Below are 18,075 nucleotides of genomic sequence, written 5' to 3' on the forward strand. Positions count from 1 at the left end.
TCTTGTTGTAATCACTCCAGTATTGTTAAGGTGTGTTGAGTTTGATTTCTGCAGTCATTCAGAGTGGTTCTTATTGTAATCACTCCAGTATTGTTAAGGTGTGTTGAGTTTGATTTCCTGCAGTCATTCAGAGTGGTTCTTATTGTAATCACTCCAGTATTGTTAAGGTGTGTTGAGTTTGATTTCTGCAGTCATTCAGAGTGGTTCTTATTGTAATCACTCCAGTATTGTTAAGGTGTGTTGAGTTTGATTTCTGCAGTCATTCAGAGTGGTTCTTATTGTAATCACTCCAGTATTGTTAAGGTGTGTTGAGTTTGATTTCTATAGTCATTCAGAGTGGTTCTTATTTTCATATTTCGTATTGTTAAGGTGTGCTGAGTTTGATTTGAGTTTGATTGAGTTGAGTAAAGAAGGTGTACAATGGGCTTTGGGTTCTATACAAATTTAAAAATGTATAATTATATAATATATGATAATAATACTGGGTACTGCTTCATTAGCTGCATTGTAAATGTTTTACTTTATCATAGGCTTAAACAATAATAAATTCAGTTAATAAATTCAGTTAATAATTCTCACCATTGTCTGTCTGCCTATAAAATAATGCAAACCTAAAAGTGTTCAGAGGACTCTAAATATCCTTCCCACAATGCATGAGCAATGAGGGCAACAGACTGACTGAATGCTCCCCATGGTCCTAATGCCCGAAGAGTATGCTTATGTACATTAATGTTACAGTAAAACCTGTTCATTCAGCATTGTTTGGGCCAGGATTATACAGTATGTTGGATTACAGAGCTACTGTCAAATCTAATACTGTTCATAAACAAAGGGTTACTTTATTTAATGCAACACTCCCCTTCCAATGACAAGGAAACACATTATTTCATTATTAACCACTAATGTCTATAACATTTATTGTTTGTTGCCTCAAACCCCAATAATTTGAGAGTTCAAATACATGTTGAAAGTGTATCATTAATAGCATAAAACAACACCAGTAGAGTAAAGCAGTTTATTGACTACAGAATAGCTTACAAATACAGAAATTCAATTAAATAAATCAAGGAGTTTTATCAATTTACAAGGAACACTATTCCAGTTCCACTCCAGTCTCTGGTAATGCAGCACTATTCCAGTTCCACTCCAGTCTCTGGTAATGCAGCACTATTCCAGTTCCACTCCAGTCTCTGGTAATGCAGCACTATTCCAGTTCCACTCCAGTCTCTGGTAATGCAGCACTATTCCAGTTCCACTCCAGTCTATGGTAATGCAGCGCTATTCCAGTTCCACTCCAGTGTGCTGCACACGGCTGGAGAGCTCAATCCCCTCTGCTGACTGCTCCTGATCCTGATCCGAGGTTTTCCTGAGACAGATGTCAGAGACACACAAGGAGGGCTCAGAGTTTAACTGCAGCAATAACAGAAGCTTTAAAGGATGATGACACTTCTAGGCTTCAGAGTAATCAAGTCCCATTGAAATCACAGAGTGCATTTCAGGGTAAGGAGCAGCTGTGTATCAACTGTAAAGACACTGTGGAGGCAGCAGCTTTGTGACATTACTGATGAAAGGGTTATTATTAATACTCTAGATTGAAGAATCAAAGAATAAAGATTATGAGTCAAATATGTCAAAGCTTTAGATCTTTATCATCTGGAAACCAAAAAGCCAAATTAACCCCGTATAGCATCTTAGGACACAGGTCTAAGTGAAGGGTAGCATTAGAGTTTGTAAGAGGGATTCTTAAAGAGCTAATCAGAAAGTTTCCATCTCCATTTTCAGTGCTGTGAAGGATGATGACAGGTAGAGATAGCGAGTGCTGCCCCCTGTCTGTACACACACTGGATAATACTGACTTACCTTGACTTACCACCAGCGAGACACGGGGAACCTGGAAAAATATATACAGATTGTTCAGTTTCTTTCTTATAATTGTGTTAACAAAAATAAATACAAACTTGCAAAATGTTTATTTTGTAAATGAGCTGCGCATGTTTAATGATGAAATAATGATTTCTTAATGAACTATCCCTAAGACTGGGCTGTGCTGTTTAAGAAGAAGCCTGCATGTGTGCTGTGACAGGCCAGGTGAAATGTGTGCACTGACTGGGAGTCTCACCTTGGATCCTGCACTATTGAAGGAGCAGCAGAGTGAACACAATGAAATTAATCAGAGTGAAGCTCACTCTGTAGCCAATAGCAACAGCGCTGTGCCAGGACGCTGGGGGAAGGAAGGTACAGTATGAGTGTGTGCGAGTGACTTCCATACACCTTGACTGAGCTGATAGGGATTCAAGAACATTACCCTGCTCGCACTCGCTCTATAGGAACAGCCTTCAACTTGCCACTCTAAATCTAAAACATTAGTGGGAAATATACACCACTGAATTTGCAAAGTATAAAAACAGTGTCTGTACTGTGCAGTATTTGTTCCCAATCCATTGTGTTGTAATTGCTGGTAATTCTGCAGTCTGTTTAGGCTCTATCTCTTCACACAGGAATATAATGGGTTAACATTTACAAAGAAATATAAATTTAGTGATTGCATTTCGGAAGTGGATTGTAATAATAATTCAATCCATTGTGTTGTAATTGCTGGTAATTCAGTGGTCTGTTTATTCTGTTTCTTCAGGGAATGGGAATATAATGGGATCACAATGTGACCTATTTTACTGTGAGATCACTTTCAATCATCAAGTACAGTCATGTAGGACGGGTTTGTAATCTTACTTTGCACTTCAATGTGTAGCTCCTGGCTGCTCTTCTTCACTCCCTGTGACTCCACAGCACACGTGTAGCTCCCAGTGTGGCTCTTCTCAGTGCTGGCTATGCTGTACAGTGCAGAGTCAGTGCTGTTAGTCACAGGCTCCCCGTCTCTCACAATGGTGTAGTGGAGTTCAGGGCGGGGGGTTTTGTTCACTGCTGCCTCACAGGTCAGGTTAAGAGCCTCTCCCTCCTTCACTGAGGCTCCTGGAGATGCTGTCAGAGTCACTCTGGAGAACAGAGCTACGAAAAGATGACATGAAGACAGGTTAGTGATTGTGAAGCTGTCTGACCAAGATACTCAAATCAATCAGAACCAGAGTCTTCCATAGAGTGGGATTCCCTCAGAGCCCCCTGCTCCTTAGAGAGACAGAGGCAGTGCTGGAGTATAGAGGCTCCTCAGAGAGACAGAGGCAGTGCTGGAGTATAGAGGCTCCTTAGAGAGACAGAGGCAATGCTGGAGTATAGAGGCTCCTTAGAGAGACAGAGGCAGTGCTGGAGTATAGAGGCTCCTTAGAGAGACAGAGGCAGTGCTGGAGTATAGAGGCTCCTTATTGTGTTGTTTGTAAAGGTAACAGCAAATGTTTCAGTCAAGACAGGAACAAGCTATAAACACACCATTGAAACATCCCACAGCATCCTGCCCCCTCCCCTCCCTAGGTTCTAAACCCTTAGATATATCTGCACTGATAATCTGCAAGTCATTCAAACACAGCTATGAAGCATAATGAGTTGAGTCCTCCCTTACAACAGTGTTAGTCAAGAGTTTAAGTCCCACTCTCAAATCATTAAATACATATTTTATTCTTTGTATTGAAAATTGAGCAATGAGATTATTATTTTTAAAATTGACATTCACTGTAAATAGATATGCTTTGTCACAGTGTTCTATATAACATCACACAGTGTGGGAGAGTGGTACATGGGTTGTATATCAGTGTCTGTATTAGAAGGATCATTTTCCTGATGTCTGGGGACTGTAATGGGGTGCAATTACGATATTGAACCACTAGAGGTCATCGCCACATTAGAAAGATACTTACCTGTGTTAATGATATAATAATATACAATTAACAAACCACCAGAAACAGGTGTTTTATTTAATCATTGATAGTAATTAGCTGAATATTTAAACCTCGAGGGAACAGAGGGCAACGAAGGAGTTAGGAGTTGCTACATATGCTGGAAAATCAATCAATCAATCAATCAATCAATCAGTGTGTACTTAAAGGGATTGTTTTGAGAATTTGTGTGTAAAGCTGTCCCGTACTAATATCCCATAATAATAGAAGGATTTTGTAATAAAATGATTTGCAAAAGAGAATCAGGAAGAAATGAGACTGATACTGAGATTAGGATAACGAATGACCATAATGGAGGCCCGTCTTATAATTGCAAGCGGTTGCAAACTAGGGTGTCCACCTGGCTCCAGATTTACCAGACACTTTGAGACAGAACGGGATTTCAAACGTGTCCCTCAACTGAAAGCAATTAATGTGTAAATGAACCATTCCACCTTTGCTAAAGTGAATAATGGTGCTTAATTACCACGTGCATCAAACAAGTGTATAATTAGAATAAGCATGAATACAATGCTGATGTATTTCTATTATTATTATGTATTTATATTTTGCAGCCACTTAGTCGCTATTTATTTTCTGTTCATCGATATTCAATCACAAATAATATGCAAATACTCTCCCAAGCAAAGCATCCTCCCGTTTCTCATCTATTCATCCAGCTGATCAGTGTGACTTGTTTGCTACGCACAGCAATTCCACCACAGGATTAATCTCAGCAAAGGTGCAGCTAATTTATACATCAATTACTTTCAGTTTAAGGGGAATTCTGAAAATCCTTTCTGTCTCAAAGCGTCCGGTAAATCTGGAGCCAGATGGCCATCCTATTGCAAACAGGAGTTAGAAAATACATTTTTCTTGTGCTTATTTACAGCGGGGAACACTGAAGTCCATTAAGATCTCTTAAAGAGAAGACTGAACTCACCTCTCACAGTCAGTGACACAGAAGCACTCCTTTTCTTCAGCCCCGTCCCTGCTGCCTCCACCTCACACTGGTATCTCCCTGTGTCTCTCAGCCCTGCCGCTGGGATTGAGTGCTGATCCTGTGATCCCGCTCCTCTCACAGTCCCATTGTCTTTGCTATAGCGGTACTGCAGCTGTGTGCCCTGTTTATTTATGTGAGCCCCACACTGCAGAGTCACAGCCTCTCCCTCCCACACTGAGGCACCAGGTAGCACAGTTAGAGAGGGTGTGTTGAACAGCTCTAAGTAAACAGAGGGAGAAAGAGACCTGACTTTTAATGATAAACATAAGTTTGCTTTTTAAAATTAAATTAATTAAAACGCAATATCTGGCCAATTAACTGTACTTGTGCTTTTAAAACCACTTGTTATGATTTAGCTACTTTACATGTGCATGTTTATCCCAGAGGGACATGAATACCTTCCCAGTGTGTGTTTGTGAAAGGATAGAGGCAGACAGAGAGGGGGTACTCAGTGTCACTGATGAGAAGGCAGGAACAGTTCAGTGTAGATTGAGGAATCCTCTCAGTGTGTGAAGGTGACAGGAATGGAATGGAGGGGCAGACAGCACTGACACCGATGAGAAGGAAAGAAGGGCGGAGGAGCAGTGTAAATAGAGGAACTCTCTCAGTGTGTTTGTGGTACAAATGCAGGAAGAAAGAGAGGGGGCAGGGCAGACAGCACTCAGGTAGGAAGGCAGTCGGGAGACAGAGCCGCCCGTCTGGAGTCTACAATAGAGGAGAGGATCAGAATGTTAGAATTCAGAGTGTTTGAAATGACTTACCTGATACTCTCAGTGTAAGAGCATCGCTTGTTTTAGAGTACGATGGGTTACCTGTCCTTTCACCTTTACAGGTATATTCCCCACTGTGGTCTCTAGTAGCAGAGCTAATTGTGTATCTGTCACCATCTATACTGCTGTAGTAATCCTGAGTTACTGAAGCATTCCTCCCAGCTTTGTACCATGTGAATTTCCAGTCAGTGTAACCCCCCTGAACCTGACATCTCAGTGTCACTCTCTCTGATTCATATATCTGGATTAGTGGTTATTCAGCTGCAGTGGCGTGTCGTGACAAAATGGACTGGGGTAGCAGAGTCGTCTCCTTGAAAAATGATTCGTAACCAAATCGACTATGATGTCTCAGTTTTCTCACATTTTTATTTTATTTTAGTGTAAATAGATGTTAGGTTAATAATTAGATGTTGTAAAGGTATTTGTATTTATCAATGTATATTTATAAGCAATATTGTGCAAATCTAGCTATCCTCCTAACTGCAGTGCTAACCAAGGAATATTCATGTTTTGGGGTTGCTCACTAATGATTGGTCATCTGTGAGAGCTTTGATTTTCCCATTGGTTGCTAAAGCAGGGCCTTCAAGTGAGGCAGAGAATACCCTGGGAGATTTATGGCCCGCCTCTGCTCACTCCTGATTGGTCTCCTGTCTAAAAAAAGGACATTCTTCGACTCACCTATTGGTTAAACTCACTCAACCTTCAGCTGAAACGGAGAATACCCTCAACTGTTTTTTTTTTAGCGTCTGGTCATTGTTTTAGACTTATGTGAGGGAAATGCAGATCTCTTATTGGCTGATCACATCCCCTTCAGGAAATCAAAAGACTCTTAAAAAACCTCTAGTAAACCCTGTAAGTCATCTTGGATAAAGGCATCAGACAAATGAACAAATAATAATTAGAGTAGTATGTTTCATAGTATAAACAAGCACACTGCACGCAAGTGAGTCAGGTAATGTAATGTCATTTGACTGGAGCAGAGAATACCTTGAAGGTCCTGATGGCACGCCACTGTCAGATGTGAGACACCACGTGGTACCCCCGGGCAGTCCTACATAACTGGTACAAGCACAAGGAGCTTTGTACACAGGCAGATTCTCTAGATACAGCTAAAACATACATGTAATACAACTGAACAGACAAGTGAATAGAACATAGAGAAAGCAAAGCAAATTTTAATTTTGTACCAAGTTTCCTGACAATTGGATAAGTGTTTCTCCAGATCTATGGATAAAAGCAGATGAGCGCTTCCACTATCACCCCTTCACAGGGGATTGCATCACCAGCGGGGTTAATGACAGACACAGCATCACAGGAACTGATAGCTCATGAACACAAGCATTACGAAGGGATCCACCCTGCTGACTGTCAGTGTTTGCAGACACTGCAGCTGTGCTGGGGAGGCCGTCATACACATTGTGTTCTTATATCTGGAGTGCCGCTCATCCAGCTGTCATGAAGCTTGGTGTAAACATTATTTATCTGAAGTTATTGAGCCTATCAGATTCTTGAGATATAGAGGTGGGGCGTCTGTCTGTCACTCTTACATTGTTGCATATGTCTGGAGAACCAGCTCTCTAGCTGTCATGAAACTTGCTATTACCATTATTTAGTTTAAGTCACTCAGAATATCAGATCCTGGATATTTAAGGAGGGTCTGTCTGTCCCTGCATCCATCCACCTGTGTGGTGCATTTCTACAGATCCCTGTTCCTTTGTGGGTGATGGAGAGGTAAGGTTTGGTTCATTTCTACAGATCCCTGTTCCTTTGTGGGTGATGGAGAGCTAAGGGTGGGTTTTGTTTGGTTCATTTCTACAGATCCCTGTTCCTTTGTGGTGATGGAGAGCTAAGGGTGGGTTTTGTTTGGTTCATTTCTACAGATCCCTGTTCCTTTGTGGTGATGGAGAGCTAAGGGTGGGTTTTGTTTGGTTCATTTCTACAGATCCCTGTTCTTTTGTGGTGATGGAGAGCTAAGGGTGGGTTTTGTTTGGTTCATTTCTACAGATCCCTGTTCCTTTGTGGGTGATGGAGTGCTAAGGGTGGGTTTTGTTTGGTTCATTTCTACAGATCCCTGTTCCTTTGTGGGTGATGGAGTGCTAAGGGTGGGTTTTGTTTGGTTCATTTCTACAGATCCCTGTTCCTTTGTGGGTGATTGACAGCTAAAGGTGGGTTTTCCTGCATACACCCTTTAATTATTATTATTTTCATATCTTGAATTGGCTTTATTAAAATAATTACTAGAACATTGTGAATAATTACTAAAAATGACTTGAATCTACTGGAATTACTTTTGTTTACTTGGCATAATAAAAAGTAATTATAACAGCCATTACTAGGAATTACTAAAAACCTTAAAATTTGCTTAAATATCCTGAATTATTGAGTAAAAAAATATAAATATATTTGATAACTTGAAATTATTTCAAATGACTATAAATGTGTTGCACGAGGCAGGAACTTAAAGAAATAAGTATCCCTGTAAGTTGCCATATATTAGTTTTTAAAATAAATTTCCAACACTACTTTTACAGTTTCTACTTTTTTTCTACCAACCCCACTACTATACCATAATTTTGTAACAAAATAAATAGAAATACTTGTGTTTTTATTGTGGGTTATTGATTTTGTTAAATATAGTTGTAAATTTATTTTTTAGCTAGTCCTGGCGCTTACCACCAGGTGGTGTAGTCGGCGACTATATATATTTCGGGGATCCTGAGTGTCCTGAGCAAATAGTGTGACACCCGCCTTTTTCTTGGTGTAGCCGGCAGGATTTGTGATTATTGTTTTGGGTTTGGACAGAAGCTAACATGGATGGAGATGATGTACTAGATAGGCAATTAGGGATGGCTGCACCGTTTTTCTTGGGTGCCCCCTGGGTCCCAAAATATGGTGGTATGGGATCAGATATGCGATTCAGAGAATAAAAGGCTCAGATACAGGCTATGTTGAGGGCCCAGACTTGGACTGCTGCACAGCAATGCGATTTTGTCTTGGGGGACCTTGGATGGAGAAGCTAAACGGGAAGTATTGATACTTGAAGCAGCATAGGGCTACTACTGACCACATCTTTCAGTATTTAGAGGATTTGTACGGGGCCAGATTGTAAAGCTGGGCAAGACATTGAGCGATGAGTTAAGAGAAGGATTCCAGGCGCAGTGAGCGGCACCTCAGGCTTCATGGACCAATGGGAGAGGTGTAGGAGGGTTACAGGGCAGAGGGTCTGAACAGCCCTCACAGGAAGTTAGTGGGAACCCTAGAGTGGGGAGTAGACCTCCAGTGACTAACAGACAACCAGTTTATCAGTGGGATAGCAAGGTTCACCCTGTCTGTCGAAAATGTGGGGGAAGCGGACATATAGGCAGGTATTGTTCCAATAATGTTTCCCTAGAGCTGTCTTTAAACTAGAGGGGCCAGTCACCACAGGTCGAGTGACGGGATGCCCCAATTCTGACCCCCCTATTCCAGGATCTAGGAACATAGTAGGAGTATGCCCCCAGGTAGAAGTGTTATTTGAAGGGAAGCCAGTACGCTGCCTTTTGGGCACTGGGTCCCAGGTGACTCTTATGTCAGAAAGCCACTACCAATGGCTATTTCAGGAGCGTGGTGTAGGTCAGAGAGGGGATCTATCATGGCTTACCTTGCGGGCTGCTAATGGACTGGAGATCCCTTATGTGGGGTACATGATTATTGATGTCCAGGTGGGGGAAGTTAAGCTCTCCAAAATCAGAGTAGTGATTACTAAAGATGCAACAGGAAAATGAGATCTTCCCATTCTGGGAATGAATGTTATCAGTACCTGCTGGAATGTTCTGTTTTACTAGTCCACAGATGAAGACCACTTTTCTTTCTGCGCAACCAAATGATGCCAGCCGCAAAACATGGAAGGCAGCCTTTCAAGACTGGCAGCGTGTCCGAGCAATGCCTGCAACCCCTGCAGTCCGAGGATCCTTGCGACCAGCATACCGACACCCAGTGTGGGTGCCTGCCCAAAGTGAGCTGACGTTATGGGCACGAGTACCCTCAGGAGCCAAAGGAGGTCAGTGTGTACTGATTGAACCCCTTGATGTGCCAGATGTGGTGTGTGCAGCACGGACAATCGGAGTGGTGAGACAAAGCCGCATACCTGTACGAGTGAGGAATCTGAACCCGTTCCCGGTACCCTTGAACTGATACCAGCGCATTGCTAATATTTCTTGTGAGCCCTGGAAAGTGTGGGAATCGGAAGTCATTGTCTTGACTGAAGTGAGTTCTGGGGTGGTAGAGGTTGGTATACAGCAAGTCAGTTTTACTGCTAATGAAAGTGTGGATGTGTTGGAGGCGTTAACCCTGCAGGGGGAGGGCCTTTTGAGAGAGCAAGAAGGCAGGTTGTCTGATCTCCTCCAGAAGTGGAAAGGTGTCTTTGCTGCCCATGAGGAAGATTATGGGCGCACTGATGTGGTTCGTCACCAAATCCACACTAGCGATGCTGTCCCCATCCGCGAGCGCTACCGACCAGTACGCCCCACCTTGTATCCAGAGATACGCAGCTTATTGGAAGGTATGCTGACCACAGGGTTTATTCGAGAGAGTACCAGCCCATGAGCTGCACCGATAGTGCTGGTCAGGAAGAAGGACGGAGCCTGGCGCTTCTGTGTAGATTACCGCAAACTTAATGCGGTGACGCACAAAGATGCGTACCCCCTCCCTCGGATTGAAGAAGCACTTACTAACCTCTCGAAGGCCACCTGTTACTTGACGCTGGACTTGGCTAGTGGGTATTAGCAGATGGAGGTTGATCCGCAGGACCGAGGAAAAACTGCCTTCGCCACTCCAATGGGCCTGTTTGAATTTGAGCGCATGCCGTTTGGGTTGTGTAATGCTCCCGCAACGGTTCAGCGTTTAATGCAAAGCTGCCTAGGTGGGTTAATATCTGATAAACTTTTAGTTTATTTAGATGATGTGATTATCTTTTCTACAGATTTTGAGTCCCATATCCAGGATCTAGACACGGTGTTTGCAAGGCTAGCTAATTATGGCTTGAAGTTGCGACCAGAAAAGTGTCAGCTGTTCCGAAAACAGGTTAAGTTCTTGGGACACATGGTAAGTGCAGAAGGCGTGGCCCCAGACCCCGAAAAGGTGGCGAGTGTGAAGGATTGGGCTATACCCCGTACTGTGCGACAGGTGAGATCGCCGCTTTATTAAGGGTTTTTCAGATATTGCGCGGCCACTTAATGCACTCTTGACTGGTACCAAGAAGTTGGATGGGAGACAGACTCGTCCAGTAAACTGGACTGACACTTGTGAGCAGGCATTTCAGGTTCTGAAAGGCAAGCTTATACAGTCATCGGTACTTGCTTTTGCTGACTTTGCATTACCCTTTCGTCTTTATACGGATGATAGCAAAGGGGGGCTAGGGGCAGTCCTGGCTCAAGTACAGGATGGGCAGGAAAGGGTAGTGGGTTATGCTAGCCGTAATTTGCATCCCACTGAACAAAACAATGTGAATTACAGCTCGTTTAAACTTGAACTCTTGGCTCTGAAATGGTCAGTTACTGAAAAGTTTAAGGATTACCTGTGGGGGTCAAAGTTCATTGTCTATAGTGATAATAACCCAGTGGTACACCTGCAGAGTGCTAAATTAGGAGCCAGAGAGCAGCGCTGGGCAGCCCAGCTTGCAAATTATGACTTTGAGGTCAAATACCGCCCAGGTAGGGAAAATTTGAATGCAGATGTGTTGTCTCGATTGCCCATACAGGATGCAATCTTCCTGTGGGAAAGGTACATCTGCCCCCGGGGAGGCTGTCTGCAATGATGCACAGCTGGGTTGGGATCCAGGTAGCTGGAAGGAGCTACAGGAGCACGATGCTGTTTTGGTGCGAGTATTATGGTATGTGGCACGGGGAAGAGCCCCGACAGCAGAAGAGCGAAAAAGAGAGTCGGTGGCTGCAGTAAAGATTCTGTCACAGTGGGACAGATTGCAGATGCACGATGATGTGCTTGTACGTCGCCTCCAAAACTCTGGGACACATGAGGTACATGCTCAGATTCTTGCCCCCCAACAGAGCAGGCGATCGACGTGGGAGGCCTACCATGTTTGGTCAGGGGATCTGGGGGTGGACAAGACACTGTCTGTACTTAGTCAGGGGTTCTACTGGCCCGGTATGGAGAAGGAGGCATTGCAGTGGGTAGCAGAGTGTGAGCGTTGTACCTTGCAGAAGGTGCGGCTGGAGAGTAAGGCACCACTTGTCCCCATAGTTACTATAGCACCCTTAGAAGTAATTGTGCTATACTTTCTTAGCTTGGGCCAACCTAATGATGAATACCAGTATATTCTAACAGCTACTGACTTGTTTAAAAGGTATGCCTGGGCTATCCCTACAAAGGACCAGACTGCTCAAACTACAGCGAGAGTGCTATGGCAGTATCTCCTTCAGCCTTTTGGATGCCCAGAGCATTTTCATTCCGATCAAGGCCCTAATTTCAAGTCCATGTTAATAGCTGAGCTGTGCCAATACTATGGCTGTAGAAAGAGCCGTACTACATCTTATCACCCGCAGGGGAATGGTGTCTGTGAGCGATTTAATCAGACCCTCCTGAGTTTGCTGGGTACCCTAGAAGAAGACCAACAGACACAGTGGGTAAGACATTTACCAGCTTTAGTCCAGGCATATAATAACACTGCTCATGCATCTACAGGCTTTATACCTTTCTATTTGATGTTTGGACGCAATGCACGCCTTCCAGTGGAAGTGACTTTCAGTGTATGGAATGGCTGGGAAGAAGTCAGCAACGAGGAGTGGGTTCAGCAGCAACATGAACGGCTGGTAATGGCCTATGAGAAAGCAGGGGAGCAGGCTGGAAGAGCAACGGACCGAAGCAAGGTGAGGTACGATCGTAATGCAAAAGCCCTTCCTTTGTTACCAGGAGAACAAGTGTTGGTAGGAACTGATCGGTGTCGGAAGCGCAGGAAGTTGGCAGACCGTTGGGAAGCCCAACCCTATGTGGTAATTAGACAAGTCAGACCAGACGCCTTGACGTATCAGGTGAGACCTGAAGGTAAAGAAGGGCCGAGTCGTACACTGCATCGGAAAAGGCTCAGGGTTTGCACCCTCCGGCCCCAGGTGGATCCTCCCAGAGAAGCAGCTGAAGCCTCTGCGCCCCAGTTGACGGACCACAAGTTGATGTTGCTGTGTAGGGGATATGGGCCAGTGGTTCAATCAGCCCCTCGCCCCGAAGAAGAGGTTAATGAAGTCCCAGAATTGAGAGTCCCAGTGAGAGAATCGAGGAAGACCCCCAGCTCGCTATAACAACTGAGTGAGTACCTGACGAGGCTATTTGAATGAGCACAACCAGGACTGTGAGTGTCTTTGTACACGGACGGGCACGAATAATGCAGGGGAGAGTGTTGTATGAGGCAGGAGCTTAAAGAAATAAGTAACCCTGTAAGTTGACATATGTTAGTTCTTAAAAGAAAAGAATGTTCCAACACTACTTTTACAGTTTCTACTTTTTTCTACCACCCCACTACTATACCGTAATTTGGTAACAAAAGAAATAGAAATACCTGTGTTTTTATTGTGGGTTATTGATTTTGTTATGAAGAGGCAGGAAATATGTGATGTGGTATCTAAAGGGTTAAAAACGATTGTGTGGTGCTGTGAGTACTATGCGTTATCATGTTGTGTTCTGAGCACAGCACATTCAGCACATTCTGGTGAGAACTGCTTGAGATGCATTTCTCAAAAGATAGTTAGGGCACTGTTATGTCTAGTTTGAGGTAAAGCTGCTTAGTTAAAAACAACCCCTTATAAGGGAGTCATCCTTGAGAAAGTTCTAGAAAGTTCTATAATCATGATGTGTTAATTTGCCTATTTGTTGCTATGCTAATCAAGTATAAATATCGTGCTACCTTGTCAATCATTAAGAGAGAGTGTGTTCCTGTAACCATTGCTGCTCTTCCCTTGCGCGCATTGTATTAAAGCTTCTTGAAACTGTTATTCGAGTGGTGTCATGTGACAGGCTGGCTGCAGGGAGGAACTCAGACCAGAGAGAGAAACACACAGACAGACGGTGATGATGAGAGAAACTGAGTGCGATGGTTGCACTCAGCGTTTAATAACACATAAATAAAAAGGTTGAACAAACAGAACACAAAAACAGGACACGGCACTTGCGCCAAAATAAATAGACAAACAAAACGCACTAACATTTAACAAACGGTGAACGGACAGACAAACAAACACGGTGAGTACAAACACTTATATTTACGCTTTTACTTATTTTAACTCCTCTCTCTCTCTCCCGTTCTCCACTCTCGAACACCCAACCCCGAGTGAATGAAAACATGCTGCTTTTATGCAGTTGTACCGAGACTCGACTGCTAATCAATCATTCAATTGGAGTCGCGGTACAACTGCACGTGAATCAATAAAATGCAATCCCCCGTGCTCACATATTACATTTTACTTGCACGTGAAGTGCTGTGCCATCCTCGTGCCTAAATACAAATATACATTTTAAACACTCGTATTACACAGACCCGTTTATATCCCGTGTACCAATGACTATACACCAACATTAACACACGCAACATACAACACATAACACACATGTACACAGGGGCGGGGCACATTGCCACATGTCATCAGTCATTTCATATTGAATGGGATTTTACCGACTACAGTTGTAAATTTATTTTTAGTTAGTCCTGGTGCTTACCACGAGGTGCTGTAGTCGGTGACTATATATACACTACCGGTCAAAAGTTTTAGAACACCCCCATTTTTCCAGTTTTTATTGAAATTTAAGCAGTTCAAGTCCAGTGAATAACCTGAAATGGTACAAAGGTAAGCGGTAAACTGCCAGAGGTTAAAAAAAAGTTTAGGTTACCAAAAACTGAAAAATAATGTACATTTCAGAGTTATACAAAAAGGCCTTTTTCAGGGAACAAGTAATGGGTTAACAACTTACAGCTGTTCTGCAGCAATGGAAGTAAATTAAGCCTTGAAAGTTGATGCTAACAATTCCCACAGGTGTCCCAACTTTTGTTGATTACTCACAAACCCTCTGTCTGTATAAAAGCAGTGTTGGAACAGACTGTGTTACTACACCTTCTTAAGCATTATTTGGACAGTATTGTACTGCAGGAAATAGTATATTGCTCTCATAATGGCGAGAAAAAGGCAATTAACAAAGGAAGACAGACAGACCATTATAACCCTTAAAAGTGTAGGTCTTTCCTTTAGAGAAATTGCAAAGAAAGCCAAGGTGTCAGTGAGTACAGTTTCCTACACCATCAAAAGGCACTCTCAAACTGGAGGAAACTCTGACAGGAAGAGGTCTGGCAGACCTAAAGCCACAACAGAACCAGAAGACAAGTTTCTGAGAGTCAACAGCTTGCATGATAGGCGGCTCACAGGACAACAGCTTCAAGCACAGCTTAACACTGGTTGAAGTAAGCAAGTCTCAGTTTCAACTGTGAAGAGAAAACTTCGAGCTGCAGGTTTGACAGGTCGAGTGGCAGTAAGAAAGCCATTGCTAAGATGGCAAAATAAGAAAAAGAGGCTTGCCTGGACCATGAAGCACCGCCAGTGGACTACTGAAGACTGGAAGAAGGTCTTATGGACCGATGAATCAAAATTTGAAATCTTCAGTTCATCACGCAGGGTTTTTGTACGCCGTCGAGTAGGCGAAAGGATGGTTCCTCGGTGTGTGACGCCAACTGTCAAACATGGAGGAGGAAGCGTGATGGTCTGGGGCTCTTTTGCTGGATCCAGAGTCGGCGACTTGCACAGAGTGAGTGCCACCCTGAACCAAAACTGCTACCACAGCATTTTGCAGCGCCATGCAATACCCTCTAGTATACGCCTAGTTGGTCAGGGGTTCATCCTACAGCAAGATAAAGACCCAAAACATACCTCCAGGCTATGTCAGAACTGCCTTAGAAGAAAAGAACAAGACGGTAGGCTTCAAATCATGGAATGGCCAGCACAGTCTCCAGACTTAAACCCCATCGAGCTGGTTTGGGATGAACTGGACAGAAGGGTGAAAGCAAAGCAACCTACAAGTGCAACACATTTGTGGGAACTTCTGCAACAGTGTTGGGAAGAACTTTCCGAACAATATTTGATTTCCATTGTAGAAAGAATGCCATGAGTGTGTTCCGCTGTTATATCTGCAAAAGGTCGCTACTTTGATGAGTCAAAAATTTAGATTAAATTTTGTTAAACAAAACGATTCCATGATTTCTTTTTTATCTCCAATTGTTTATTTGTTCTATGCTTTAATTTCAGAGTACGTTGAGACATTAAACTGCGTAAATTTCAATATAAACTGAAAAAATTGAGGTGTTCTAAAACTTTTGACCGGTAGTGTATTTCGGGGATCCTGAGTGTCCTGAGCAAATAGTGTGACAAATGACTTCAAGTCTACAAAGTCGTCCTCTTCAAGATGATATTCTACTAATGACTTGTTTGACCCATTCCAGGCTCTACTTGTGTGTTTTGAGTGAAAATAATTAATGAGGAATCTCTCTCAATATGATTATGACCTTGAACACAAACATGGAGGTCTGTGGTCAATGGGGTAGCAATTAGTCCAATTTCCATTAGCTGCTGTTAATATACTCACCAGACACAGTTACTGTCACAGGATTACTGAGCTGAGAGGAACTTGGTTGTCTTTTTCTTTGTCCTCGACAGCAGTACTGGCCCTGGTCAGATACAGCAGCTGCAGTGATTGTGTAGCTGTCACCAGTTATTCTGCGGCCAGCAGTCTGGAGCACTGCAGTGTCCTCACTGTCTTTGTACCAGAGATATTTCCAGCCAGCAGAACCCCCCTCAACCCCACACCTCAGAGTGACTGTCTCCCCGGTGAATATCTCTGGGAATGGAGGCTCCAGGGTGAGTGTAGTCTGGGGCAGCTCTGTAGAAACAGAGAAGATGAGAGAATTAGAATCTCTATTGGAGAGAGAGAGAGAGAGAGAGAGAGAGAGAGAGAGAGAGAGAGAGAGAGAGACTTTTGACTTTTAACACTCCTTTATTAACAATTCTTTTTTTTTTTTTACAAATTTACAAATTTACAGTATTTATTTTGCTGACTCCAGCCCAAGCCTCCCCAGCACATCAACACTAAAGAATTAGCTAATTTTCTTCATTCACTTCACAAAGAGCACTATTTACACACCACAACACTTCAAACTTCTCCAGATTGTTCATTATCTTAAAACAAACTGTATTCCAGTTTTATCTGAATAACCAGCAACAAACTAAAAATACTGAGCAGATTTATATTTTCATTTCCATCCACTTTTCTCTTCCTACTCTTATTAATGTTAATATTGATAGTTTAGCCTGCCCAAGAATAAAATTTGCCACCTAACACCTAAAACTCATATTTCTCCTATACTACACTCCAATAATAAAAACCTCTTCACTAAAACACAAAGATAACCTTTGGAATAAAAAGCTCAGCTGTCTAAAAAGAGGTTTCAATTGGGTGCAAGACATAAAAGCGTGGAACACAGTTTCCCTCTTCCCACAAAAAGGACAGCAGTCTGAAGTGTCGGGATTAATGATAGAAATGAATGAATTGACGGCAATGATGGTGTGTATACTCCACTGTAAGTCTCCCAATGTCTTTGGGATCGGGGGTTTGTACAGAGCTCTCCATGCCAGCCGCACCTCCTCCCCCACCCCCAGGTGCTCCCTCCATGGTGTGTATGGCACCCCCTGCAGGGCCGGGGCATGCCTTACCCTCACACATGCACTGTACAGACTTTTCTTCTCTGCCACAGAGAGAGAAAAACTGCCAAGCCTAGCAGGGTCCAACAACGCTCCTGGTCTGGTCTGAGTACCCACTTTTTAAGTGACACTATTATCGAGGGGAAAGGTTCCTCTATCTCACTGACACTCAGCTCCTCCTCGTCCAGCCTCTGCTCAGCCTGTGCTGGCAATGCTGATCGGAGCTGCTCCATGAACACCCCAGCCACTCTCACTGAGCGCATCCCCAGCCTCACTGCTACCTCCTCCGGGCTGCTCAATCCCCCAGCCCCCCCCCCCCCCCCCAGCCCCTTATCTGTCTCCTGCCCTCACCAGCCTGGAGACAAAACTCTGTGAATCCATCACCTCCAGTTTTAGTGCTGGATTACCTATCAGGGGCTCCTCTAGACACCAATGTCTACTGTCTACCTCCACAGTCCTCACTACCTTAAACAATCTCCATGCTTTCAGCATGCTACAGTAGACCTGTGGGAGCTGGGATGTATCCAGTCCTTTTTCAATATCAATTAAGAGAATGTGTTTGACGTTGCCAAGCCCCCCCCCCCCCCCACCTCTTCCCGGGGCAGATACAATAACCCCTGCCAAAGCCAGTGCAGTCCGTCCCAAAAGAACTTCAGTAACTCACAGTAATTCTGGAGGCTCCACACAGGCCACACGGTGCCACAGCATGGACGCCACTAGGTTATTAATTATCAATACTCTCCCCCAATAGGAAA

General features: G+C 43.5%; 1 protein-coding gene across 1 annotated transcript; it reads right to left on the reverse strand.

Annotated features, from left to right (window-relative positions):
* Window positions 1–2,065: 2,065 nt before the first annotated feature.
* LOC131722724 (high affinity immunoglobulin gamma Fc receptor I-like) lies at window positions 2,066–9,829 on the reverse strand. Its single transcript, XM_059015729.1, has 4 exons — window positions 9,724–9,829; window positions 4,768–5,046; window positions 2,731–3,006; window positions 2,066–2,221 (listed from the first exon to the last, which is right to left on the reverse strand). The coding sequence occupies exons 1-4, from the start codon at window positions 9,827–9,829 to the stop codon at window positions 2,133–2,135; spliced, it is 750 nt and encodes a 249-aa protein (XP_058871712.1). The 3' UTR covers window positions 2,066–2,132.
* Between the last annotated feature and the right edge of the window lie 8,246 nt (window positions 9,830–18,075).

The sequence above is a fragment of the Acipenser ruthenus genome, chromosome 51 (assembly GCF_902713425.1).
Source record: "Acipenser ruthenus chromosome 51, fAciRut3.2 maternal haplotype, whole genome shotgun sequence".
Lineage (NCBI taxonomy): Eukaryota > Metazoa > Chordata > Actinopteri > Acipenseriformes > Acipenseridae > Acipenser > Acipenser ruthenus.

Coding starts and splice junctions, on each gene's coding strand:
- LOC131722724 (XM_059015729.1), bottom strand. CDS start 9,829: ATGACTTCCGATTCCCACACTTTCCAGGGCTCACAAGAAATATTAGCA. Junction 5,047..9,723: donor CAGATTCCTCACTCGTACAG/GTATGCGGCTTT, acceptor CTGTTTACTTAG/AGCTGTTCAACACACCCTCT. Junction 2,222..2,730: donor GCTACACATTGAAGTGCAAA/GTAAGATTACAA, acceptor TCCTTCCCCCAG/CGTCCTGGCACAGCGCTGTT.